Below are 25151 nucleotides of genomic sequence, written 5' to 3' on the forward strand. Positions count from 1 at the left end.
GCTTTGGTTCCCGCTGCTGTCTACATCGTCTTTGCTCTTGATACTTATTCTTCTCTGTGTACCAAAATGATTTGGCGGGCGATCTGAACACAATTTTCCGTTTGGATCTCTTTTTTTTCTTTCTTCTTCTGCTGTTTTTCATGGTATGGGTGTTCTCAAGAGGCTACCACCATATGCATTATTTATAAATTATATTTTCAGTTTTTTTTTCTCGTCTCATTTCGATTGTTTTGAAAGATACTACGCTCACATTCACCCACACAAGCAAACAAAACAAGTGCACCTATGTATATCGACAGCGACATACTACATAGAGAATAATTTTGGAGCTTATGTACTTTAAAATAACGCTGACTGTTCGAAACATATATTTATATCATGCCACATAGATTTCATCAGACAGAACCGACACTAAAAGCGCTTTCCAAATGCCCTAGCTCAACACTCGCAACACTCAATTCGATTTCGGGCGGTCTCGGTTTTGTCTCACTTTTCGACTAAAATCCAGTTATATTCAGTTTTGGTGTCAACAGTAGTAGTGTGCAACCATAGCTAGAAAAAATATCCGAGATCAATTTTATGATTGGTTGCATAGCCGAACATTTTCATATGAAATCCTTATAACTGCTCGAATTTCGATATCAGTAGCCATAAGATAATGGATTTTCTTTGGAAAAATGAGCGTCTAAATGCATCGGCTGGAAGAACGGTTTATACTATGCCCTGATGCCTAATTCAAACCCCTGTTGGTTTGAAGGACAATGCGATATACTTGCCTATATGCTCGGGTCTCCAACATTTATGCCCCTTTCCATTACATGCATTACCGGTCAAAATGTTGAAATCATTCCACTTCAACTCGCTTTACTGCACTGCTGTCTTTTGTTGGTATCTACGCTAGTTTTGCGCGTTAGTCTCTGCATCGCGCAACAACATTGTAGAAAAGGTCAATGCAAAAAACGTGTAAAGTTGATCACGTTTTTCTTTGTTTTATTCAATATGAAATCCTTATACTTGTTCTTGTCAACGTGCTGATAGCGAAACAAACGTGAAGACTTTTACATGGTTGCTGAAAATCTTCATACCATTCGATTGTGACAATTTCATAAAATTTACTGCTCGTTCACTCTATATATTCTACAAGAGCGTAAAATTTCTTCAAACTTTTTGCAAAACAAATTTTTCGGCTCTGTCAGCCGGAATTTCCCGAATACCTTGTTTTTAGCAGACAGATACATTTGTTATTTTGATATACAAAATACCGGCCCAAATATTTTTTATGGACGCAAACTCGAAAATATTTTTGTTTCGTCCGCCCTTGATCGACAAAAAATTTCAACGAGCCAACGTATGAGAGAGAAAAGAATGCGTAGCGCGCAAAGTGCATCTCGATTCGTTCATCCCGAAGAGAGGAAAAGAAAAAACAAACGACAAAAATGCTTGTTTAGTCTATTCAATCGATATGTAAAACATAGCAACTGAACGTGATTCGGCCCCGATGCTGATACGATACGAGCTTTGAAATATCGAACGCCAGCTATTTCATGTTTTCGCTTGCCATTCAATACTCTGGAGCGCAGCGTTTGTTTATTTTACTGGATCCCATCGCCTCCTATATGGTGCACATTACATACTTAAATGGTTTGCACTAATGAATTTTTCGCGTCTGCTCGCATCGATTGCCACTCAAAGAAAAACAATATCTGAAAACAGCTCTCGAAGCGATTAGCTTAAGTACTCTGCAGTGTCTATTTTGAAATGAATATTTTTCTTCTATTCTACCTGAAGGTGACCTTTGAAACCATAATTTAAAAATAAACTTTGGAATGGGCAATTAACAAGCGAGCGCCATCTATAGAGATCACAATGATAAAACGCCGAAAAAATGACCGTATTGGTAACCACTGATGGCCCGTGAAATACTATTCTGAGTATTGTGATATTTATGTTGAAACAGACTGCAGTGTAAAGCGGTTGAAATGAGTTTTGTCTGTCGACTTTGAGTTTTTGCTATCACAACTGAAGGTCATCTGATTTCAAAATGTCAAATCTAATTTCAAATGTGGTATATAAATTTAATTTTTTTGAATGAGCCATTATATATTAAAAAAAATGTATTAATGTGACACCACTACCCATGTACCGTTCACTTCATGATGACGCTGCACTTAAAATACAGTCTCTACGATTCATAGCAAAGTAAATAGATTTAATTAAATTCGAAAAGAGTAGCCAATGCTCTTTCGTATATGTACGCGTATACACACGTGCATCCGTTGGTATGGGTGAATTTCGTTGAAAATCCCTTTGAGCATTTGTAATTTCAAGCTCAGCCAATAGTGCATTCAATCAACAAACGGAAATTGAATACCATGTAACGTGACTGATATGAAAATCTATTGCGATCGAAAATTTTGAAAGAAAAAAGTCATAAAATCGTTTGCCTCTTAAATGTTGCAAAACTATAGAAATGAAAATGACTAATTAAATGTGATTATAAAATCAGTGCTTAGTCGAAAAAGTCCACCAGCACAACAGTAGCGGTGAGAGAAAAACCTTAGACATTTTTAAAATGTGAAATATAAATAAATTCCAATGGCGAACGATATGTCGTAACGAGAACAACGAGCAATAAACAACAAAGTCAAACATCCAGGGAGACCTATGGTAGAAACAGTCTTGATCGAGGTCAACTAGTGTGTGTATGTATGTATATATGAGAAATATATATTTATACACACAGAGTGGCAGGCGATGAAGTCAACACAAATCCAGGCATTAAAAATCAACACTCCGTGGAATAAAAGGCAGAGCAGCATAAAGCCCAGAAGGATCGTAAAGAGTTAGCAAAGTTTTTTATTAGTTAAAAAAAGAAAGAAAGAAAGGTACCAATAAATGAAAAAAGCATGTAAAAAGACTTTAGTTGCAGAGGTAGATAGGTGCTCAAAGGAGCCCGCATCGAAACGAGGTGAACTCAAAAATAACAAGATAGCTGAAAAGAAATAGCTGCTTCTTATATAGGAGAGAGCGAATACACACACACACACACACACAACAATATCAAAGAAGAATAAGAAGAAGAAGCAGAAAAAATAAATACATAATATTTAACACACAATTACATTGAGCAACTTATTGACGGGCATTTACCAGGCACACACCACTACCACACTCATCGAAGCTGTTCTATTTGTTCGTAATAAAAACAAAAAAAAACTCATCATTTCTTTTTCATATTTTCTCTTTTTCGTCTGTGTGTGTGTGTGTGTTTTTTTTTTCTGTCTTCAGCTATAATAAATTTTGCTTGCCATTCGTCATTTATGGTCTTTTGTTGTTGTAATTGTTGTCGCCGTTGCTTTTTCGGTTGTTTCGTGCGAATTAACGGGTACCCGTCCAGAGACTCTGCACACAAAATGAATAATGCATGATTTATATACACGGCCAAGCGAAGAGAGTCTGAATGAACCAACGAACGAACGGGCAGACGAAAAAAAAAATAAAATAAAAAAGAAAACAGACATGAAAAGACATAAAATCCAACGAATCTCTCTTTCTCTCACATGTATCAGCCACACTATGTATGTATTGCCTCTTCGTGGTGGAATACTGGCAATCGTGATACGATACTATTGTATATATACATATATATTTATAGGTTGAGTATGCGGAGTTGAAACATACTATACATATACCAAACATATGTAAGTTTTGGCAATTTTTAGTGTTCAACACATTCACAATCATAGTTCGATGGAGTTTTTCCTTTTCTTTGCCAAGTTTCTAATAGTGCAAAAAAAAATCAGCAGATATATAATATTTTTTCTTCATATTTTTGATATCACATTCCAAGTATAATGAACGATGTTCATCTAAAGTTCGTTGTTTGCATGAAATTGAAGATTGAGTTTTTGGATAACAATCATCGAACATATAAGAACGAATTCAATGGTATGAGATCTCATGTACATGCAGACGATACAATCACCATGGCAAAATCGCTCGCTGATGGACATAAATGTCGATCTACTCAACAATCGGTGGCGCAATGCTATTTTTTTACAGCTGTAATGGATATGATACATTCCGACCTTACGCTATGTACTCCTTGCTAATTTTTTGTTTTAAAAGGCTATCCGCTATATACCGCATACACTTTTGAGACAAGCTCACTGGTCCCTTGTAAAGTGTGTGATATTAGAGTTTTAATACGTGCTTTTTTTGCATACTTGGAACCGAGTATAAAATGTAAAGATTATTCCACTACACTTTGCAAATCGCTCAATATCCATGTAAACGCAATACCCACAATTTATGGCCCACATTGTGGTTGCTCATCGACCGGTACCACTCAATTATGTCAGAAGATCGGAATTTTTCTCGAAGTATTCCGTCGTAATTTTGATGAAATCTAACAATGTGCAATCATTCCCCTTGTGAAAAAGTAGAAACGAGATTGACGATGGGGTTCGTTGAGACTTTCCATTCCTGAGATGGAATTCGAAAATGAAAAATTCTTTCGTTCGAGATTGCATCGAAATTATATCATATTTTAGTTATTTACTGCGAAGCGCATTTTAGAACATTAATTCTGACCGCCTACCTTTTTGTTCCATTTTTGAATTTTATAGAAAAAAATCTGCTTCAATCAACAATCTCGATAACGATTGGGTCATATGACTAAAATATAATGATAATTCATCGAATTACTTGTTTACTGACTGTCATCTATCAATAATAACTCAACTGACTAAGCTGCATGCAATTAGCAATAATAAAATCCCAAGAATTACTAACAAACCTTATCTTTTATCAACTAAATCTTATCGCAGCCCAATTTTCCAGAGGAACACAGACAGTTTTTTTTTTCTATGGAAAACCACTAAAAAATGACGCATGAGCAAATATTGATCGTCGAATAATGACTAGCTATATCGCAAATAGAACATCTGACGCACGAAAACGATCCTGATTCATTTCCTGGGAACTGTTTTAGCAATTTGAATTTCCCCGAATAATGGATGATTTTAGGCTGGGAAATCAACACGAATAATTGTCATATGCTTGACAAAAGACATATATTACAATTTGGTGTATGAAAAGTAATCGATATGGAAAAATGTGGAAAAATATAAATGAGTGTCTGAGGGTCGACATACGACCGGATGCATTTGAGAGTGAAACAGTCCCTGATCCACCCATTGTTTTTTCTTTTGGATTTACTCAAACTAGAAATGCATTCGTGGAACATGGTTGTTATGACCGCCAACCATTCAGATTACAGAAAGAATCACATGATGTGCTTATCCATACGCCTAATGGCTAACGAATTTTCCGAGAAATTCGGTTCGAAAATAGCAACATCTTGAAGTGCTCCTACAATGCACCAATGGATCAAAGCGGAATTTTTTGTTCTAAAGTAATGAAAGTTCGTCAAAACCTTCGTTCATTAGTGAAAGTTTGTAACGTTGGTGAAATCCAATTAAGTAAACGAGTGAGACAGGTAATATTACGGCAAATCTTGTCGTGGTAGCAAGTTGCGAATTTGGGCCAAACGGCGTAAATAGAACAGAACAAAACGTTACATGAAATCTGTTCGTTGTCTATCATATGTACGTATATATAACAATATTGTGTACCTAATGAGTTCCTTAAAGTCGTGTCTAGCCCAATAGCGAGACGGTCGAAGGAGATATGTTTTGAAATTGAAATGTAACACGTATTGTCTGTTCATATTTTTACATGTAGTGCTGTTACACCCTTTTCCACTTGCAATCGGCATTCGATGGCACCGAATCGATGCGTAGGTCCACTACATGGCGAGCGTTTACCATCGATCGATTTTGATTTGTATGCAATCTTTTTTGGAATTGGGTGAAAATATCGAAAGAAGACTAGTGTAGCAAACGAGTGAGAGAGAGAGAGAGAGAGAGAGAGAGAGAAGTAAAAAACAAAAATATCGCGATACCAACAACAAATTGATTGTCTGCCAAGTGTATGCTTTGTGTTTCTGTTGTAAATGTGAGCTTGTACTCGCTGAGTCTGTTTGCGTTTGTTTGGCAGTCAATACAAAAAAATTGTGATTGTCTATGGGTTTGTTTTCTACATGCGGTTCGCATAAATAATATTCTCGGCAATACATTGGGGCCTTCAACATCTTCGTAATCGTTTTTCATTCGGTTTTCACGAAGCGCACAGTGGGTCTATATATTCGGAAATACATACACACACACACACACACACACACGCATACATGCCGTAGCGGATTTTGAGCATTTAACACACAAGCACACGCCATTGTATGAATACCGCACGAAATAACTATAATCATCGAAACACAATATACAGCAACAGCAACAACAATAACATTGATTCGGCGACTCATATTACATCCCGTTCGGTGGAGTTGTTTTTTGCTGTTCTCTGTCTCTCCTCTTCATTCGTTCATTTATCGTTCCCATCGTCATACATCTAATACAGAAAATTTAAAACGGCACCCGGCACAAGACTTACGCCCAGCATGTGTGCGCTCGCTCGCTCGCTCGCTTCGTACATGGGCCAAGCTCTGTTCGATGGAATAAACAACCTTATTGCCGTAGTGCATTTTGGGCGAGATTGCTGTGTTTCTGTGTGGTACTGTGGTCGTTTGTTGCTATGCACTCACACTGTTGAACCACTCCGCATATCAAATCGCACGAATCTCTGGGTAATTGGAATTGGTTTTTCGATCATATTTGGTGTTAGCGTATGAACCAAAGCATATTGATGTGAAAGTACATACGAATTGCTTTGTGCTCTAGACTCACCGTATGGCCCCGTATTCTATGGCTATTTTATGAATGATTATAGTTAGTGTTGTGCTATGATTTGCTTTCCTTCATTTATGGTCAATGTGAATTTTCGGGATGAAGAACAATTTGTACTTCACGCACTTTTTGACCGCCAGACGCACATATATGTATGCACCACACGAGAGCAAACTGGGTGTTCATGCCGATTATTTATATCAATATCGCCATTCTATTTTGGGCAAGCAATTAAACGCCGCAAATTGATTTTCATTTCAATTTCTGATGACTTTCATGGTTTTTTTTACAAATTTGATATCAATTTTCATTGATAATAGCAATTTACAATCACCCAATGAAGCTTACGATCTTTAAATTTTTGCTTAAGTATGTCATTTTTTATTTGTTTAATGTGTGTGCGCTTTTTTTTGTGCTTTGTTTCCATCAACTTCTGTTTCTGTCTTTCGCAAGCCCTGTTGGCTGTTGTTATTTATTTACATTTTCACACAGCAACGTTAGTTTTGCATACACTTGCGGAATTTCTTAGTAAATGAATGAAACACTTTGGATCAATGCTTCAACCGTCTGTATTCAAATTGCATATTATTTTACTTTGAAATGGATGTTTTACCATTTTCAAATGATTCTCAAACTCCCTTTCGATGAATCACTTGCGCTGATTATCAATCGTGAGAAATTTAAATGGAAATTATTTCAATCGTCATATTTCTAAAGGCTGTTCATATTTCATGGGGAACGACCATTTTAACGACTACCTTAATAACCTGGTTTGACTCGTTTTTTTCTGCTTATGACGCCGAATCGATTTCAGGCATCCCTTAAAATACGTCTTTGCACGAGTCGATTACATCTTAAGTCAAATGTTAAGCTGATAATGGAAAGTGGTGCGTCGTATCTGCTAATAATCATGGGAAAGGCCACACATGATAAAAGGTCAAAGACATCTTGCGTCATACTCACGGATATATTAATAGATTTGATGGATTTTTTTGCCATCATCAAAACTGAGATTGTTCGTGAATAATAAGCAACTGCATACAATGTAGTCATTTATTTTGCAAGTTGTTAATTTGCAAACTCGGTAGTTTAATGGTATTTTGAAGATATGCATTCATTTCAACTATTTTCGTGATTTTTCTACATGGCTGCAAATGAATAGTGCAAACGAAGTGTACATTGCTACGGAATAATTTACTATATATTGGAGTGACTCATAGTCGCAAATGTAATCCTATCACATAGAGCGCCCTCTATCTTTACTGAAACCTGAACCGAAATTTAAGCAAGCTACGATTGAAATGACATCATACATCGTACGGATGGGTTGACGAGTGAATCGCCTTCGGTTTCGAAATTGCGGAAATTGCAAAAATTGTAAAATGAGATCATCAATTCTGCGGGAACGAAATGTTAAATATATTCGTCTCATTTCGATAGCTTCTCAGAAATTCTCATCGATATGAATTGTGACAAGTTTATTGCTGAATTTTCTTTTCCATTGTTTAGCGCCTGAAAAAGTTGATTTTATTGAGTTTTGCCGATGCTGCGTAAACATGTTGTTATTTTCAGTATATTTGTTGAATGTTTATTTGCTCGACATTTTCTCGGTGTATGTGTGCATGTTTATTTTTTACTGTAACTCTCCGACGAACAATAGACGGTTGTTTCTATGAGATCGTCGAAGTATATGGGTACCCGGCAGGAGATTTTCACTTTTGGGTCGATTAGCAAATTTCAACTTAGCATTGGCATCGACTATATACTATGTACTAGGTTTGCGTCAGTTGTTCAGTATTCGTATGCGTATGCGCGCGCGTTATCTTTCGATTTTTTCTTACTAGCGTTACCCAAACAAACATACTTTTAACATGCCCGTCTATTTACACCCTTCACATCCATATGCATGTAGCGTGTATTTACACAAAATTTTGTATAGTCTGTATTGTTTGGCCAATGCAATAAACGAACGAACGAACGCAATGCGAGTCTCTTCATGGGTACCGTTTTATTGGAACCAAAGCATTGCTCTTCGGTTCCGCTATTGCTGTTATGGAGACGAATGAAACATTCACTCGGATCGAACCAATGTTGCACATATGTGCATATATATGGTGCATGACGACAAATAAGATTGTTTTTCCCCGAAACATACACACATGCATAGACTTTGAATTTCAAAAATTGTCTTTATTCACTCTTTATGGCATTTTTTGATGGGAATGACCCGTTCAATATAAATTATTAATTACACTGGTGTTAAATCAAATTGGTTCGTGTTTTGGATTTCCTTTCAACATTTTGAATCGATAAATTTTCTCAAATATTAAATATCCACTTATTCCTAGTCAACGCGATTTGGATGGTAATTGACTTAACTCTAGGCGTCTTATAGTTTTTCTTGTTCTTTCATTTTCCTTTCGTTTCACATTTGTTTCATGTTTGTTCTGATGTATTTTTGAGTTATGTCGTTTTTCAATTTGCTTCTACATTGAATTAGCTCTCTACATTGGATTTTTTGGTTCGATTCTTTTGGATAGTGATATATTTCGATTTTATCTGTCTTTTTTTAAGTTTAAATTCTATTCCTAGTCAGTACAAATAGTATTAGATTCAGAGAACTATCGAAATTGCTACTTAAAATTGTATCAGCAATAATAAATCGTTTGTGTTAGTATTTTGTATCATTTTTTTTCCTATTTTTCAAGTTTCTTCTTCAAAAATGATGTACTTTACTTGTTTTATGCTTGATTCTTCATGATTTTGAGTTAAATTTAATGTTGTTGTTTGAAAAATGTTTGTGTTTTTGAATTCAATTACATGAATGAAGTTTCGCTGATTTTCCTCTCTCACATAATGTCAACACTTTCCCGTTCAATTCCTCCATTCTTCGTCTAAACAATGCATTCTGGGAAGAGACTGGCGCTAATTTCCTCGATCACATCACGACCGTATTGGTTGGTCAGCTTCACCAACAGTATGTTATCCGAAATGTCCCTGTTTTGATGAAAAATGTATGAATTTCCACACAATTCCTGAGTTAAAATGCATGCAACTTACACGATGTGTGCCTTGCAAGTCTTGTTGAGATAGTGCGAATAGATGAAATCGCAAATCTTTGATGCCGATGATCCGGGTAGGCTTCGAATGTTGGCCAGCCGGCATTTAACCGCTTGAAGTGGAAATTGGTTGCATTCCGTGTCCCATTCGAAAAGTGCATCCAGTTCAACTTGTTCCGTGTTTCCGTAGTCCATATAAAATACCTGTTACCAATTAAATTATTCATTCTGTCCCATTAAAGTTTGAAAATATTCTTCAAAAACTTGCCGTTACGTTGCGTTGTTCAATCGCTTCGACGCGTGCACGATACATCAATCCATCATTGTATCGTGCCAAAACATAATCATTCAGTTCTTGAAAAAAATGAAAGAATTGAGAAGTTGCCATTATTATATGTGCAATTGAGGAAAAAACACAAAGTCATTCGAAAAAGAAAACACTTTTACTCACTTGGAATGTAGCTCAGCTGTTTCGGTTGTAACGATTGAATCATCGCATGAAAATCTTGGAATCGTTGGAACCAGTCATTGAATTGAACGTACATATACTCGGCGCTGATGATGTGTGTTGGTGTTACCGCCTTTTCTTCACCTATCGATGGCTTGAGTAGACCTTCTGTTGACCAAAATTCAAAACCGAATTCAGTGTGAATTCAAAAAAAAAAATGATTTATAGAATCCAAGTATGAATTTGATTGTTCTCTTACCGCGAATTTCTTTGAAGGAAATACCGTTGTACAGTCGAACGCTCGGAACTTTTGGGTGTGCACCTGATTGACATGGACATGGATCATGAATAATCAGCTCGGAATCTTCATAACAAGAATTACCATTCAATTTCGGCTCGATTTTTTCGGGCGATATTTTCGGTGTATTTTCAAACGCTTCAGCATCCACGTGATTATTGTTTTCCGTCTTTCCTTGTTCGTACACCTTGTTTCCACGTCGGATGATGTCAATTGGGATCCGGATTTGTGGCAATGCTTTTGGTCGCTGACGTGGTGGAACCGGTGGAAGAGGCGGTCGCCCTGCAACCGATGACACAACCGATGCTGCTGGCGAAACTAGTGGTTTTGCTGCTGCCGTGTGGTTTCCGTTGAGAATCGGTGTTTGTGGTCGATAGCCATTTGATTCGGTGAACTCCATTAGAAATGGATTTGGTGTAACTGTGGCCGATCGAGCAATTGTTGGAGTCAACGGTGGTTGCTGCACTTCGTTGTGATCCGAGTTTTCAAAGCACTCAATGATCGATTTTTGTATTGAATCGTTCTGATGGGAAAATAAGTATCATGTGAAACCTATTTTTATGAAAAATAATTCATTCACTCACCATTGCATCGCGTTCATTGTCCAATTCTGAGCCCAGCTCAACTTCAAGCATATTCCTGCAAATCGAATTTACAAATTGAGACACACTTTCGATAAATTTTAACATAGCCAAATGACGTTCAACCTACACGCAAATATCCGTGATTTTAACCTCAAACGTCCGTTTGTAGAGAGTGTTGAGCGAGTTCAACACTTTGCCGTCGAACTGTAATAATGCACGATAATACGTTAGTTATCAATCTTTTTCATGCATCGAACAAAGCAGACTCAAATGTTTACAACATTAATTTACCTTTCCAACGCGGCATAAAATTGCCATCGGCGGTAGCCGTTTTGCTTCGTCAACCAAATTGTATTTGTAAGCATGCGGTGACACCGAAATCGTTTCACCAATATCAATCAATCGAACACGAATCGCCATGTTTGTTGACTGCGATAAGAACAACAGTTATTGTCATACGAAGAATGTGATAGTACAGAAACTAACTCACCTCCGAGTCAATGCGAATGGCACGGAAGAATTTTTGATTGAGTTGCAATGCAAAAACATGACCATAGCTTGGAATGCCATCGAATGCTGATTCCAGAAAATCTTTGAAATCTTGCGTTGGGTATCTGAAAATAGGAGAAAAGGTAATGAAATGGTCGGATTTTTTTCGGTATTGCCACTGAATGATATGGTAACAATAAATAATTTGAAGTTTACAAGAGTAAACATAGTTCCAGCGGTCATTGTAATGCGTAAACTTACCGTTCCTGATCCTTGATGAAGCACAGCTTTGTATCGCCGTCCAGAACGTATGAAATAACACCGGTGAATTTGTCGCCAATTTGATACGATGACAGATCGGCAAGCCAATCTTTCATCCGCAAACAGATAGTGTTCGTGGAATTGGCCACCACCTCGTTGTAAATGTGCGCATCAATTGATGACACAAGTGTTTCAACATTCATGTTGAATGTTTGCAAGATCTCGCAGAAAATCGAGAGCAACCGAATCGACCGCTGAATATCGTGAATGTTTGTTGCGCACATGGCGGATTCGTGGACCTTTCGAACCTGTCGATGGATTTAACAAAGAATTTGTATCATTGTAATAACTTGAAAAAAAAAAACTGTATGGCCAATGGGTTCGGCTATTTAGCAATGGAGCAATGCAAAATCAAAATCATGTTGCTACTTACAAATTCGTCCAAAATTTCCATTCCCGACACTGATTTTTTGCTTTCGCGGCAAAACATCTTGCGATAAATGTTAAGTTCTTCCTTGAAAAACAGCTGCATTTTGGAAAATGTGAATATTTGCACAACTTATGTACACATTTAGCACAAGAGTGTATCCAAAGAAATTGCTTCTTGTTACAAAAATTTATTGAACTGATTTGAAATGGCACACTCAAACTACGTTGACACTGCTTCGATAACGATTGCGAATGATGTCGTTTGCTGGTGCGAATGATTTCGGCAACAAACACATCGGAGTTGAAACACCGTTAGGTTCGTTCTCTTTCGCTCTAATCAGATGCAATTTGCTGAAACACAGCGACACTTTTTGGCAACTCATAGGAAAACAACAGTCGGTGTGTTTGGTGTGTCAACTCTTTCGTTTTGAGTGTGGTCAGCACTCATCTGACTTTTGCACCGACTGTGATTCAAACGATGTAAATCACATTTCACAACGCGCGGCGTTCAAATTTTCAGTAGATGATATATGCATAAATGAAAGCTTGAAATAAAAGTTTAAAAGTTCATTTCGTGCACGTTGGTAACACCAACCAAATGTTTATAGTCGAAAGGAGAAACTTGTTGCTGCTTTGTGTGCAAACAGAATAGCGATTCCCCTCGAGTCTCGTGCATAGAAACGCTCTGTGTTTTGACATAACGGCGTTGATGTATGAACGACGGAGAGACGAGAAGGAAAAAAAAAATGAACATGGCCGCTCCTAACACATACACACACCGACACCACCAGCATAGCACATGCACACAGTACACGGCAGAATAGATCAGTAAACTCAATGAACTGACGTTCGAGCAAAGTGTTGTGTGTTTCTTTTATTTCTTTTTTCTTTCGATTGATTGTTGTTGTTTTCCTCTTTTTTTCCTCCACTTATTTCTCATCATTTTGGATTTTCTCATGCATTTATTTTTGCTCTCTCTGTTTGTGGCCGCATTATAAGTTTGCATTTTAATCAAGAGTGGCAATTAATTTAGTACTTTCCGTTAAACGGTGGTCATTTAGTTGACGATACAAGAGTTGGAATAAGTGCATTTTGTGTGTCTATTGCCTGTGAGAATAAATAGCATCAGTGAGTGATAGACAACGATAGGCGACGACGGCGATGACGGTGACGGCGACGACGACAAAGAAAAATTAACCAAAAAAGAATAAGAAGAATCAACACCGTACCAAACACACATTGTTTTTTTTTCCATTACACTAAGACGACGGCGCTGGTTTAATGTTTACTTTTTTTTCTGTTGTGCGTGAGAATAGAAGTGTACACACAAAAATTGAAGAAGAAGAAGAAGAAGAAGAAATATAATGCGGAGAACGTACATTATGCGTGTGTGCATTTTACATGAGTTTTGTGCAGTAAAAACAATTCACTGATATTTTAGTTGACCAAAGTCGCACCGATTGCGACTCATATAGTTCCAACGAAACGATCGTCGTAGATAACTCTATATACATACATTGATTTGTGGATGAAAGAAGGTACTATACAGTGTGTCCGTGTGTTCTTCATGAATATCAATAAAGTTCAAACAACTATTGGAATTTCTGTGTCGTACGCATAAGAATTTCGATGAAAACAACTGAAATGTGTAAGTGAAGTTTTTGGCTGTACTTATATCGGAAATATTCGATAGCATGGCAGTGCATTAAAGTGCAGAAGAAAAAAAATATATGGAAAAACAAGATTTTAAGTCATTCAACATTAAAAAAACGATGACGTACTACTGCTGCTGCTTATCAAATGCGCACCTGCTTAAACCGCAGACAGCAAACGTTCTTTGCATTACGAAGCGTTATTGTTGTTGTGGTTTTCAGTTGAAAATAAAAAATGCACACATTTTACGGAACGTTATTTAATGCCAGCCTTTAAAAAAGGCAATGTGTTTAATGTTGCTTGTTTTTCTTCGTTTTTAATATATTCCCTTTTTCTTATTCTGTGTATTCTTCCCCCATTTGTTATCTTCAGCTTATTTACTTAGCATTGAATTTCGTCCTTGTTTTCGATCAATTTTTAACATGTTTGCACTCCTTATTCTATTCCCATGTTTTTTGACATTGTTTACGAGCAGCCGACGCAAATAATCGAAATAAGACGCGTACGCCGAATGTTTTCAAGAATGCTGATCGACCGTTGCCATCGCCAACAGCGGGATTGATGAAGCTAAATGAAAGTGCCCCGTTGTCACCCACTCTGTCGCCAAATACGAAATCGATGATATCACAAAAAGTGCAGACACTCAAACAACGGAAGCAAGACTTGGACAAATTGCTGCAAGAAAAAAATAATTTGTTACAGCAATTGTGTCGCGAAGAAGCAAAAATAATTGGCTGCTCGACGTTCTCATTGAATGACATATCCACATTTAGTGGGATTGATTGCGGTGATGGGGGCGTAAATAACAGCGACCGACTACAGTTGAATAACAACAATTCAACACTTCCACGACACATTGACACTGGCTTTAAGCTACCAGAGAATCTTTTGAACAGCAACGAAGACGACATTAACCAATTGATGTTGAGCAAAAAGATCCAACAGCAAATATCACAAGCTTCACTTAAACTCGCCAATGATGCTACGCAAACCAAAGTAAGTGTCAGTTTATGTAACTGTTCCACGAACAATTTATTATCGCCTAAACAATTTAGGAGCGATTTATCTCGACAAAACAATCAATTTTAATTTATTTTTTTTTTGCCTTCAATTTGCAGTCTGTTCGTCGTGCGCATCGACAAAACTATGAAGTGGCGCAACAAAAAATTCAGAGTATTAATCAAACTCTAAGTATTTTAAGAAGCCGTGCAAATGCTGATTCTATCACAAACCGAGATGATATTAATCTTAACAATAATTTGGGATATTCGACATCAAACAATGTGATTAACGGCAGCAAAATCCATAACAATGACATAAAATCGAAACCAAACTTAAACGTTAGTTCGATCAGTTTGGAAAACAACAATGTTATTCCGGAAAGGCGCAATTCGGCCGTTTCAACAGGATCGGCATCTCAGTATTTGGCCGCTACTGTATCGAAATCTCGACCACGATGCGATAGCTATAGCGGCCAAACCAGTGTTCAAAGCTACGTAACAGCTGCAACAAGTAACAGTGACAAAATGATGCATTCACCGAATTACACGTACCAACAGCAGGTTCAAATTCCGCATCTGCATTACAAAAGCCATGCGGATAAAATCGCATATGTGACAAATGCCGTTGCCAACGCAGCTGCTAATGCGGTTCCCGTGACAAATGGAAACTTGGTGGCTTCACCAAAATACGGACGACTTAAGCCGCTTACAGTTGATACCAGCATAAATGAATCGTATTACTATCCGCCCAGCGGAAGTGCTAACCATCAACATCGAGCGCAACATTTTCAACAGCACTACACACAACATCAGCATCAGCACAGGCATAGTCCGTACACAATGAGTCGAGCACACTTAACGCCAACCAAAGTGAAGCATTCATCGTCACACTTACATGTGAACACAAAACCACCAATCAGTGATGATGAAGAGGATATTGCCGGTCAATATGCTACTTTACTGACACTGTCCGAACAACCGAAACAAGGCTCTTTGCATCAAGATGCTGAAAATCAAGAATCCGAAACACATTATACAGAGATTTTGTGCCGAAAGCCGTCAGCACCGCTGCCATTGACTGAACGCAACCACTTCCAAACCAAAGACGTCAATTTGTCCACGAAAAATCAAGGACTGGGCGGATATTGGACCACCAATGAGAACAACGAACGGATTTGGTTATCGGTTGATAATCGGTAAGTTTTGACTAAGCGTTTTTTTTTGTTACTCGAAAAGAGATTTCAAGTGAAAAATGGGCGGAAAACAATCCTAAACTGATAGACCGCAGTGTCAAACCAAAGAGTTTCTTTTTCACTGTAAATAGTTTTTTTATAATATCTATCTCTTTTTCATCTCTTCAGCTTCTCAAGTCTGGATCGAAAAAGCCAGAAGAATAAGATGAAGAAGCAACAGGTGATACGAAGTATAAATCAACCAACCAAATCCACATCTTTGGGCAATTTCAATTTTATTAACAAATCCGATGACACACCCGTGACGACTCCAACGATCAATGCCGAACTAAATGATCCACGTCGTTTGAGCAAAGAGAAGCAATGGTAATTATACGGTTAGGTTTTACCTAATATCGAATAGAATTTATTACGATTAATCTTGTTTCAATAGGACTGAAACGTCATTGGATACGCCAGTACGAAAAATAGAGCAAATCTCTCCGCAACTCGTTTCACCACCAATTTACTATCGTGATAAGAACCGTTTGTCGTCCCATTCCATGCATTCTCCAAATCGGAATGTGATGTCTATAGGAAATTCGCACACGTTAACTTCACTTCAAACGCCGCACATCTTGAGCAGTTTGTCAAAAGCGTTGAGCACATCAGCGAATGCTCTGTCGGGCGTTGAAAGTGTATCAAGGAGTCAACCGCAACAGTTATTGCCACAGCAGTCGTCTCCATCCCCTTCACAACAGCCATTTTATCATAATTCGTCGATACACCACGTGCCTTCATTTGATAATAATTCAACTCTACAAGTTAATCCAAATGTGCCTACACCGAAATTACAGTCGCCTGATGTGCCTTCAGCGGCCAATTCATTTTTAGATAATTCCAATTGTTTCACATCAAACATTTCATCGGCCGATATTCAAGTGGAATCACCGAAAAACGTGACCATCGTACAACCGGCCAAATTTCAACCGTACAAAGAGGTGACAAAACCATTTGAAATGTCTGACTTTTATAAATATTCGACGAAATTTCGACAAAAAACCGCTTCAGCTAATATCATGCAATCGGAGAATAATTCACCAAATTCACCGCAATTACCACCCAAAAATGCTATGCACCAAGTGAAAAGTTCACACCGGCACATGCACTCGATAAGTGCAAATGTGACTGAACCAACGTCACCCGCCTATTCGGTCAACCATTAACCACAATATGAATCTGAGAAAAATGGCATTCGGCCGTGTAATTTATGAAGAATGTTAGTGAAGAGTGTGGTTAACATAAAATGAAAATAGTCTATATTATCGGAAAAAAGACTTAAAAACAATTTCGATGTAAATTTTTTGCAGCTAATAGGCAGCCATTTTTGATACGTTTTTTTTTTCTCTATCGTTTTATAGGTAGATTAATTTTAATATTATGAAGTATTCGTAAGACATTTACTTCAATAGGAAATCCGATCTAATTGTATTGATATAATGTAGTGTAAATTTACATTTTAATGCATTTTATAATAAATTTTTGGAGAAGAAACTTTTTTCCACGTAACTGTCGTTTGATTTTTTGAACGGAAATGGATGAATAGACTTTGGATTTGATTTGGCTAAATTGCTGTTTATTCATTGAATTTATAAATTATAGTATAAAAAAACTTGTAAAGTACTTCAAAAAAAATGAAGAAAAAAAAAGGTAAAAATAGATATCCAGTTGAGCAGCTACTTTTGATTTCGACTCATCAAAAGTATAACGATCATGATTGTTCCGAAATATACATGTGTTGTATGTAAATTGTAATGTGATGTATCGTTGATATCAATCAGTTGCAGTTTGCAGAGACAGCCCGGCCAAAACCAAATCACCCTCATCAATTCGACCCTCATTGGCACGGATTTGCAATCTGAAACACACGAGAAAAAAATAACGTATATAGGTTTATCATACCAGAACGGAAAAACACACCTCTCAACATTATGTTCCACAGACCAGAGTTCAGGCATGAACTTTGGTTTCATTGTGTGCAGAAAATGCTCTCTCCATTTACGCTCCAAACTGACCAATCCCTCTTTGCTTTTCTGATAGAATTCGACCACTTTTTCACCATGAGCATAATAATTTTCATTCATTTCGCTGGAAATAGTCAAAAATTAAGTGATATGAACACCCACAAGAAAAATATAACATATTAGCCAATGAGACCATGGGCTGGCACTTACGTCGTTTCAATATCAATGTACGATTTTAAAAATTCATCCGAAAAGTGTTCTTGTTCAGGGCAGAGTTCGTTCAACTTTGCTCGTAACTGGCATTGACGTTCTTCCGGTATTTTATCGCGTTGGAAATACAAGGCTCGGCAAATGGATTTCAGCTCTCTAAAGAAAGCAAAATAATCATGTATACGGACAAAGAACAGAATCACAAAAAAAACATACTTCAAACGCGGCACTTCAACGGTTTTTGTATTTGTGTTTTTCGTAGGAAATGGTGCCTTACATTCGATGGCCAATTTCTCACGAAGATTCAAGTCATGCATATTACTGATTTGATGACAACGTGGGCACAGCAATAGGACATCATGTGAAGTGTGATCTTTCATTACGACTGTAAATTGTTCTGGGTTAGTCACTGGATATTATGAAAAGAAGAAATGGCTGAGGAAATTGCCATCAAAGATTTGGTTGAAATTTCTTACATGGAAAATTCTTGCGATATTCTCTTGGTACGACATTTTTTCGGGTGTATTTTTCAGTTTCACCGCAAACAACGCATTTGTTGTCTTTGGGAGTCTGATAATATTTGCCGGTTTGCCCAACAGCTCTTCCCGACGGTTCGAACTTCAATCGAACTGTAAGTGGATCTTCAGCCACAATTTCACCAATATTCTTGTTAACATACCTGTAAAAAAAATGAAATTAATAGCAATATAACGAACTGATAGAGTGGGCAAATAATGGAAACTAGTAGCAAATGATAAATGGAAAACTAGGCATATTTTAAGACTAAGAAAGTAAAGCAATGACCACATAGATTCGAAATCACTTGATCAAATATTGATTAAATTTGAGATTGGCAACGCCAGCGAGATTCTTGCGGACAACGTAGGTCACTTTGCCTTGTTAACATACCACATGGCTTTCTTTTGGTCAATAGTGCAAAGCAATTCGCCATCATTTGCTTGTAAGAAGGCATTTGTGTATAATGGTTTTTGTCTCGTTGCAATTTTCCTCTCCTTGAATTTGTCAAGAGATCTGTTGGAATGTACAGGTACACATAAAATTACAAACTGAAAAAACTTGAAGAGAATTTTGTACTGAAATCAATTTAATGATGTGATTTTAAAAAGGACTTTTACAAATACTTGAGATATATACAATGAATTTTGCGACTAATTCGGTTTGAAAATTTTGTTCAATGACTTACACACTACTTGACCCGTTCTGATTTTTCTTAGTCTTTTGGCTCTGACTATCTTTTGATAATATTTGTGAGCCGCTATAGGTTAGGTCAATGAAACTAAAACAGTACTCGTCGATGATGCGTTGCACATAAGCCGATTGTTTTTTAACGAATCCCTTTGGTTCCAGCTTTTCGGCAAAAAATTTGAACAGTTCAATGCCAACGTGTGCATCAGTAGCCGCGTAATTAATTTGTTTTTCGTTCAAAGTAGGTGCTTCCCAATCGGAGCATCGAATGCGCCAGTTTTTATCAAGCGTAACTTTCAAGTGGTCTTCAGACATTTTAGCCAATCCGCCAGTCTTGCAACCAGTCATCGCAGCCAAATAACGAAGATCAAATGTGCTTGCAACACAAACACCGTAATCTCGAGCCAAATAACTGGCATCACCTTGTGGAGCCACACCAACTTTTAATATGTTATCATCTTCCAAAACTTCCTATAAATAAATTACGAATATAAAAGCACATAAATTGTGAAATAATCAGCAATTTTGGGTATTTCATCATTGATGAGTCATCGTCGTTGTCACACACATTTTTTGCTTCAGTTGAAATTTACCTTTAGCTCTGAGGGAATCATTTGTAAGTGAGACAATCTAACCAGAGCGCAAAGACCACGGTGTGAAGTTAATTGCAATAGAGCAACCGGTCGACGAACGCCACCAACCGTTACCCATTCACAATCGAAGCCCAACACGCTGAACTCATCACAGTGCCTGATAATGTAATCAAATTTAACGATAATATTCTATGAAAACTTGTTTGTTAACTGAAAAACAATTTGAAACAAAAAAAAATATTGAAAATTGGTGAAAAACATACGTTTTGAGGTTTCGCATAAGCGCTCGGCACTCCTCCACATTGTTGATCACTTGAATTTGTTGGTTCCGAAGAGGATCGCTGCTGTTTAGAATTATTTTCAATTTCTTTAAAATTTGCGTTCGATACTTGGTGACAACAAAACAGAGGCCAATTCCCGCGGCAGCAGCTGCAATTGTTGTCGTTGTGAAACCAGGTCGATTTTGTTCGCTCATAATTTTGAAATATTCATCCGGCAAAATAAATAAAAAAAAAAACTGTTTCGTTTTGTTAGCAAACACCGAACCTGACCTCGGCCAGTCAATTAAAACACATGTCGACACTTACGCTCAGTTTTGACAGTTCGGCATTCGAAACGTCAAATTAGTATTGTTTGTGGGATTGCCCGAATTAAACGATTCCATTGCGGAAAGCACTGGCTCTATTGTGTCTTGTGTCAAAATGATTTGATGTGTGTAATATACGATGTCTTACGAATATAACGTCAGTGCCCCGAGACAGTTTTGATAAATTATCTGACGTGTGAGTTTATGATGTAGTTTACTGCGATAGAGTCAAAAGTAATTGGTGTCGTTTTTGTACGTGTCGACATACGCAGCAATTAGGAATTGGTGTGAGTTGACTTCGTGTGTTTGGTGTGTGAACAACTCATCAATATTTGATCTGCTGACACGAGTATGCACACAAAGTTCGAACACATGAGTGTCGCTTATACTGCTTTAAACAATTTGGATAGTTCCAATGGCGGGAGAAAAGGAAACGATGCCTCACATCACCTTATGCGGGACTGGCGAAGACAATTACGAACTCCACCAACATATCGACTGGGTAATCGAACGTTTCGCATTCACTATCACGTAGCACTGCTCTGCATTTGTTTTGGCGCATTGATTTTGGTGTTTCTGTTCCTGAAACACGATTCACAATCATCGTACTCAAACAAACGGAAATGGTACGTACAATATGAGCAAACAACGAAAAAGGAATCCGAATACAATTACACATATCCATTGACGGCGGCGGTAATCAATAATGGTGTTCAAACGTATCGAATTGGTATGATAGCAGATCTTGATAAAGCTTCCGAAGATCCACAGAAGGGAAATGTGTGGCGAAGCTACTTGAAGATGGGCTATTTGAGTTATAATCCGTCGCTGAACACAGTCGAAGTAAGTTTCAATGATAATGAGAACCCAACCGAGTATTCCGGCAGCTATTCGTTGAAGGGACGAGGCATGGAATTATCTGAATTGGTCACATTCAACGGTCGCATGCTCACTTTCGACGATCGAACTGGATTGGTGTTTGAGTTGAAAGATAAAAAAGCGCTTCCTTGGATTTTGCTCATGGACGGTCAAGGTAATACTGGCAAAGGATTCAAAAGCGAATGGGCAACTGTGAAAGATGAGGTATTATACGTTGGCTCGATGGGTAAAGAGTGGACTACGAGTGCAGGTGACTTTGAAAGTTTTGATCCGATGTATGTAAAAGCCATCACGATAAGCGGAGAGGTGAGAATCGCGTCTTTTTCAAAATTTTAAAGAATAAACTAGCAAAAGTGTCAGAAAATAATGCTCAAAAATCATAATTTTCAATCGTAGGTACACCATTTGAATTGGATTGAAAATTATCAATCACTTCGAAGGGCACTTGGAATCGAATGGCCAGGCTATTTACTGCATGAATCTGCTACATGGTCACCAATCAATCGGAAATGGTACTTTTTACCAAGGAGGTGCTCAAAAGAAAGATATAACGAGACAAAGGTGAGACAACAACACAAACTCTTTAATAGATCAGTTGCACGTGGATTTCACTGGAAACACTCGACCTGCTCATCAATCGAATTTCATTCAAATTTTTCTTACCGTCTTTTCAGGATGAACTGATGGGCTGCAATAAACTCATTTCGGCCGATGAAAACTTCCATAAAATCGAAACTGTCCAATTGGGTCCATACAAACCAACGTTTGGCTTTTCAAGTTTTAAATTTATTCCCGGCAGCAATGATAACGTTATCGTAGCCATTCTCAGTGAAGAATTCAATGGAAAAACTGCCACTCACCTAACAGTATTCACCATTGATGGCAAAACGTTGCTTGGCCCAATTAAAATCAAAACTGATTACAAATATGAAGGCATTGAATTTTTCTAGGTCAGGTGCTCGATTGTTTAGTTAGTGTCCAAAATGTACTAATTAATCGAGAGAAGAAAAAAAGTAGAATAATTTATGTGCGATATTCGTTTGTAAGTTTACCCTGTATAAATAGAGTTCGCTTTTGCAATTGTAAAATACATCGATTGTTTTTCGCCGCCTAATCAAGTCAAATAGATAGGATGATATTTTATTAATTTATTTATGACGACGATTATTGCCAATCAACAGTAAACAATAGACACGAAATATCAAAACGTCGTTGCAGAAAATTGTATAAAACAAATATTTGTAATAAAGTACAAATAAGCCGATTTCCTTTTAATTTCAGTTGGTTTCATTTTATTCATCATATTTTATACAAACGTAAAACATACTATATGACATCGGTTTGATTGAAAATGTTTGGCTATGGTCATTTTATTATCGGAAAAAAGCTAACGATGTGATCACTTCACCAATGTATGGAGTGTTGACTAGAATGCTAGAAGTGAAATATATTCCATAATGACCAAACAAATGACAATACGTGGGTCATTCAGTGCGAATCACAAACTTATCAAAGGAAAAAAATAAAACATAAAAAAAGATCTTATACTAGGAGGTTTTACAATTAAATCCATGATAGTTACGATTCAAATAAGTAGCGTCTTTGGCTTTGAAAGCATTAACTTTGGACTAAATATCCGTTTAGCACAATTTGACTAGAATAGTGATCGTAAAATGTAGGTATTCAGGCGGAGAAGTGGTCAAGGGATATTAAAAATGTCAGTCAATTGAGATTTGAATCAATTCCATGGTTGTTTTGTCTAATGTTTACGTATCATTACCATAGCAATAAACACGTACTAGGTTAAATGATGTGCTCGATAAATAAATATTTGAGTTTTTTTCTTCCCTTTTGACGCAGCGTGTTTCTTTTGAGCATTCAATAAATTCAATTGGCGTGATTCAAACTGGATTTGCACTAGATCCACACCTCGAGCAAAATGTATCGCAATCGCTTTCGAACCGCTGATTCTCGTGGCAATGTTTGGCTCCATTTCTTTAAGCCCGTTAAAACTACGGAAATGGTTACAATAATGGCTCCAATGATTGAATACCCGTTCGGAATCTCTTTGAAGAATAAAATCTGCCAAAAGAAGGCAAAAACAATATCGGCTGATCGTGCAATCGCCACTACACTCGCTTCTTCCAATTGTAGCGATTGTGTGAGCAGAATTTGACCCATAAAGCTGAACACTCCAAGTGCAACGACCATCCATCGATCCGAGTTGCAATAAGGCATACAGAGAACATTCATGAACCAACACACAATGACCGTGTACAGCAGACCGAATGCTCCAAAATTACTCATTATCACCGAATAGTGGATTCCCTTCAGTGCTCGTAACGTAACATATGCATTGGCTCCGAACAGCGTTGATGAGATCGCTGCCACAGCACCCCAAATATTATTGTGATCATGGTCGGCCACTTGTTCATCATTCAAACTGGCCACAGTATCACCAAATAACATCGACGGACGCGTTATTAACACCACACCGAACAAGGTCAGCAGAATTGTAAATACGTTGAATATCCCGCAGGGCTCTTTAAGGAAAAGATTTGCAAAAATTGCCACAAACACTGGCGTCGAGAAAATTATCACACTGGCATCAGCCAGTGGCATGTGACGAAATGCATAAAAGCTAAGCATTAATCCAGTTGTGCCCACGAAACAGCGAAGTAGTAGTATTGTCCGTCGGCCAGTTGGGAAGACATCTTCCTGTTTGTAAATCATTATTGGAATGGCTGGCAACAGTACACCGATGAATCTGGAAAAATCGATTTGTTGAATTTACTATGATGTTCATGTTCACTTATATTTGTGGCGAACTTCGATCGTTACATACCGAAAGGAGGCCAACTCAATTGGATGTATGTCAACGAGCTCCTTGACGATAACGGAACACAGAGAAAAAAAGAATGAAGACAATGTTGCGAGTAAAATACCCAAAAGTGGACATGCATAACAACTTTGTATAAATTCATAGAGTTTTGACCGACGAATCCGATGTGACCCAGTGTCTGAATCGACCAATTGATGCAATTCCAATGACTCAGACATTTTTTCTCTAAAATCACGTTATTAGTTCAGTCACCCTTAACCTTTTCACGTGTTTTTCCTCTGTTCCTTTCGACACTTTTCCTTTATCCACCTTCAGTTTGGACTCCGATTCTTTTTTTTCTTTGAAATTCTACTCATTTTGCGTTCTCATGTGGTATTTGACACTCAAAATACACATTTCAAACTATTTCACTTGCAATGCGAATGTTGTGTGTGTCTTCTTGACCCTTTTTTTCTCTTTATTGGTCCAATGAAAAACTTCGATTCAATTGCGTTAATTTATTTACAATGATATCGAAAGGGTATTTGCTTGGAAATGTCATCGAATGTGGTGTTGAAGTGACAGGTCGCATTCATTTCGATGCAAATTCACTATGACAGTTCGGGCAAATGGGC

At 37.5% G+C, this 25151-nt stretch overlaps 5 protein-coding genes across 9 annotated transcripts; 2 read left to right on the top strand and 3 right to left on the bottom strand.

Annotated features, from left to right (window-relative positions):
• Nucleotides 1-8972: 8972 nt before the first annotated feature.
• LOC129578440 (uncharacterized) lies at nucleotides 8973-12867 on the bottom strand. 2 transcript variants are annotated; one of them, XM_055467169.1, is made up of 12 exons: nucleotides 12376-12867; nucleotides 11943-12250; nucleotides 11683-11806; nucleotides 11484-11621; nucleotides 11320-11396; nucleotides 11193-11247; nucleotides 10693-11131; nucleotides 10570-10632; nucleotides 10314-10478; nucleotides 10131-10216; nucleotides 9864-10066; nucleotides 8973-9800 (listed from the first exon to the last, which is right to left on the bottom strand). In XM_055467169.1, exons 1-12 carry the CDS (start codon nucleotides 12472-12474, stop codon nucleotides 9698-9700), a joined length of 1860 nt encoding a protein of 619 aa, XP_055323144.1. In that variant the 5' UTR covers nucleotides 12475-12867; the 3' UTR covers nucleotides 8973-9697. The 2 variants fall into 2 exon arrangements, with proteins under 2 accessions (XP_055323144.1, XP_055323052.1); XM_055467077.1 differs by having other exon boundaries at nucleotides 10570-11131; nucleotides 12376-12858.
• A 276-nt stretch (nucleotides 12868-13143) lies between these two features.
• Nucleotides 13144-17766, top strand: LOC129578227 (uncharacterized). Its single transcript, XM_055466520.1, has 5 exons — nucleotides 13144-14019; nucleotides 14500-15020; nucleotides 15143-16221; nucleotides 16387-16584; nucleotides 16652-17766. Exons 1-5 carry the CDS (start codon nucleotides 14001-14003, stop codon nucleotides 17421-17423), a joined length of 2589 nt encoding a protein of 862 aa, XP_055322495.1. The 5' UTR covers nucleotides 13144-14000; the 3' UTR covers nucleotides 17424-17766.
• A 45-nt stretch (nucleotides 17767-17811) lies between these two features.
• LOC129578530 (exonuclease 3'-5' domain-containing protein 2) lies at nucleotides 17812-20838 on the bottom strand. Of its 4 annotated transcripts, none has more exons than XM_055467386.1 (9): nucleotides 20494-20838; nucleotides 20231-20387; nucleotides 19636-20108; nucleotides 19341-19463; nucleotides 18908-19110; nucleotides 18648-18816; nucleotides 18432-18587; nucleotides 18178-18345; nucleotides 17812-18115 (listed from the first exon to the last, which is right to left on the bottom strand). In XM_055467386.1, the coding sequence occupies exons 1-9, from the start codon at nucleotides 20703-20705 to the stop codon at nucleotides 18031-18033; spliced, it is 1746 nt and encodes a 581-aa protein (XP_055323361.1). In that variant the 5' UTR covers nucleotides 20706-20838; the 3' UTR covers nucleotides 17812-18030. The 4 variants fall into 4 exon arrangements, with proteins under 4 accessions (XP_055323361.1, XP_055323276.1, XP_055323542.1 ...); XM_055467301.1 differs by having other exon boundaries at nucleotides 18648-18840; XM_055467567.1 differs by lacking the exon at nucleotides 19341-19463.
• Nucleotides 20839-20902: 64 nt separating this feature from the next.
• On the top strand, nucleotides 20903-22970 carry LOC129578802 (apyrase). Its single transcript, XM_055467984.1, has 3 exons — nucleotides 20903-22001; nucleotides 22092-22256; nucleotides 22370-22970. Exons 1-3 carry the CDS (start codon nucleotides 21168-21170, stop codon nucleotides 22643-22645), a joined length of 1275 nt encoding a protein of 424 aa, XP_055323959.1. The 5' UTR covers nucleotides 20903-21167; the 3' UTR covers nucleotides 22646-22970.
• LOC129578971 (solute carrier family 35 member G1) lies at nucleotides 22960-25129 on the bottom strand. Its single transcript, XM_055468427.1, has 2 exons — nucleotides 24541-25129; nucleotides 22960-24462 (listed from the first exon to the last, which is right to left on the bottom strand). Exons 1-2 carry the CDS (start codon nucleotides 24753-24755, stop codon nucleotides 23613-23615), a joined length of 1065 nt encoding a protein of 354 aa, XP_055324402.1. The 5' UTR covers nucleotides 24756-25129; the 3' UTR covers nucleotides 22960-23612.
• Between the last annotated feature and the right edge of the window lie 22 nt (nucleotides 25130-25151).

The sequence above is a fragment of the Sitodiplosis mosellana genome, unplaced genomic scaffold (genome assembly GCF_009176505.1).
Source record: "Sitodiplosis mosellana isolate CC-2019 unplaced genomic scaffold, AAFC_SMos_1.0 Smas_scaffold_1, whole genome shotgun sequence".
In the NCBI taxonomy this organism is placed as follows: domain Eukaryota; kingdom Metazoa; phylum Arthropoda; class Insecta; order Diptera; family Cecidomyiidae; genus Sitodiplosis; species Sitodiplosis mosellana.

Coding starts and splice junctions, on each gene's coding strand:
- LOC129578440 (XM_055467077.1), bottom strand. CDS start 12,474: ATGCAGCTGTTTTTCAAGGAAGAACTTAACATTTATCGCAAGATGTTT. Junction 11,622..11,682: donor CCATTCGCATTGACTCGGAG/GTGAGTTAGTTT, acceptor TTCTTATCGCAG/TCAACAAACATGGCGATTCG. Junction 10,217..10,313: donor ACAGCTGAGCTACATTCCAA/GTGAGTAAAAGT, acceptor ATTTTTTTCAAG/AACTGAATGATTATGTTTTG.
- LOC129578227 (XM_055466520.1), top strand. Junction 15,021..15,142: donor ATGATGCTACGCAAACCAAA/GTAAGTGTCAGT, acceptor TTCAATTTGCAG/TCTGTTCGTCGTGCGCATCG. Junction 16,585..16,651: donor TTGAGCAAAGAGAAGCAATG/GTAATTATACGG, acceptor TTGTTTCAATAG/GACTGAAACGTCATTGGATA.
- LOC129578530 (XM_055467301.1), bottom strand. CDS start 20,705: ATGAGCGAACAAAATCGACCTGGTTTCACAACGACAACAATTGCAGCT. Junction 19,464..19,635: donor CAGAACGGGTCAAGTAGTGT/GTAAGTCATTGA, acceptor ACATTCCAACAG/ATCTCTTGACAAATTCAAGG. Junction 19,111..19,340: donor GACCAAAAGAAAGCCATGTG/GTATGTTAACAA, acceptor TTTTTTTTACAG/GTATGTTAACAAGAATATTG.
- LOC129578802 (XM_055467984.1), top strand. CDS start 21,168: ATGCACACAAAGTTCGAACACATGAGTGTCGCTTATACTGCTTTAAAC. Junction 22,002..22,091: donor CCATCACGATAAGCGGAGAG/GTGAGAATCGCG, acceptor TTTCAATCGTAG/GTACACCATTTGAATTGGAT. Junction 22,257..22,369: donor AAAGATATAACGAGACAAAG/GTGAGACAACAA, acceptor CCGTCTTTTCAG/GATGAACTGATGGGCTGCAA.
- LOC129578971 (XM_055468427.1), bottom strand. CDS start 24,755: ATGTCTGAGTCATTGGAATTGCATCAATTGGTCGATTCAGACACTGGG. Junction 24,463..24,540: donor ATTGAGTTGGCCTCCTTTCG/GTATGTAACGAT, acceptor CGATTTTTCCAG/ATTCATCGGTGTACTGTTGC.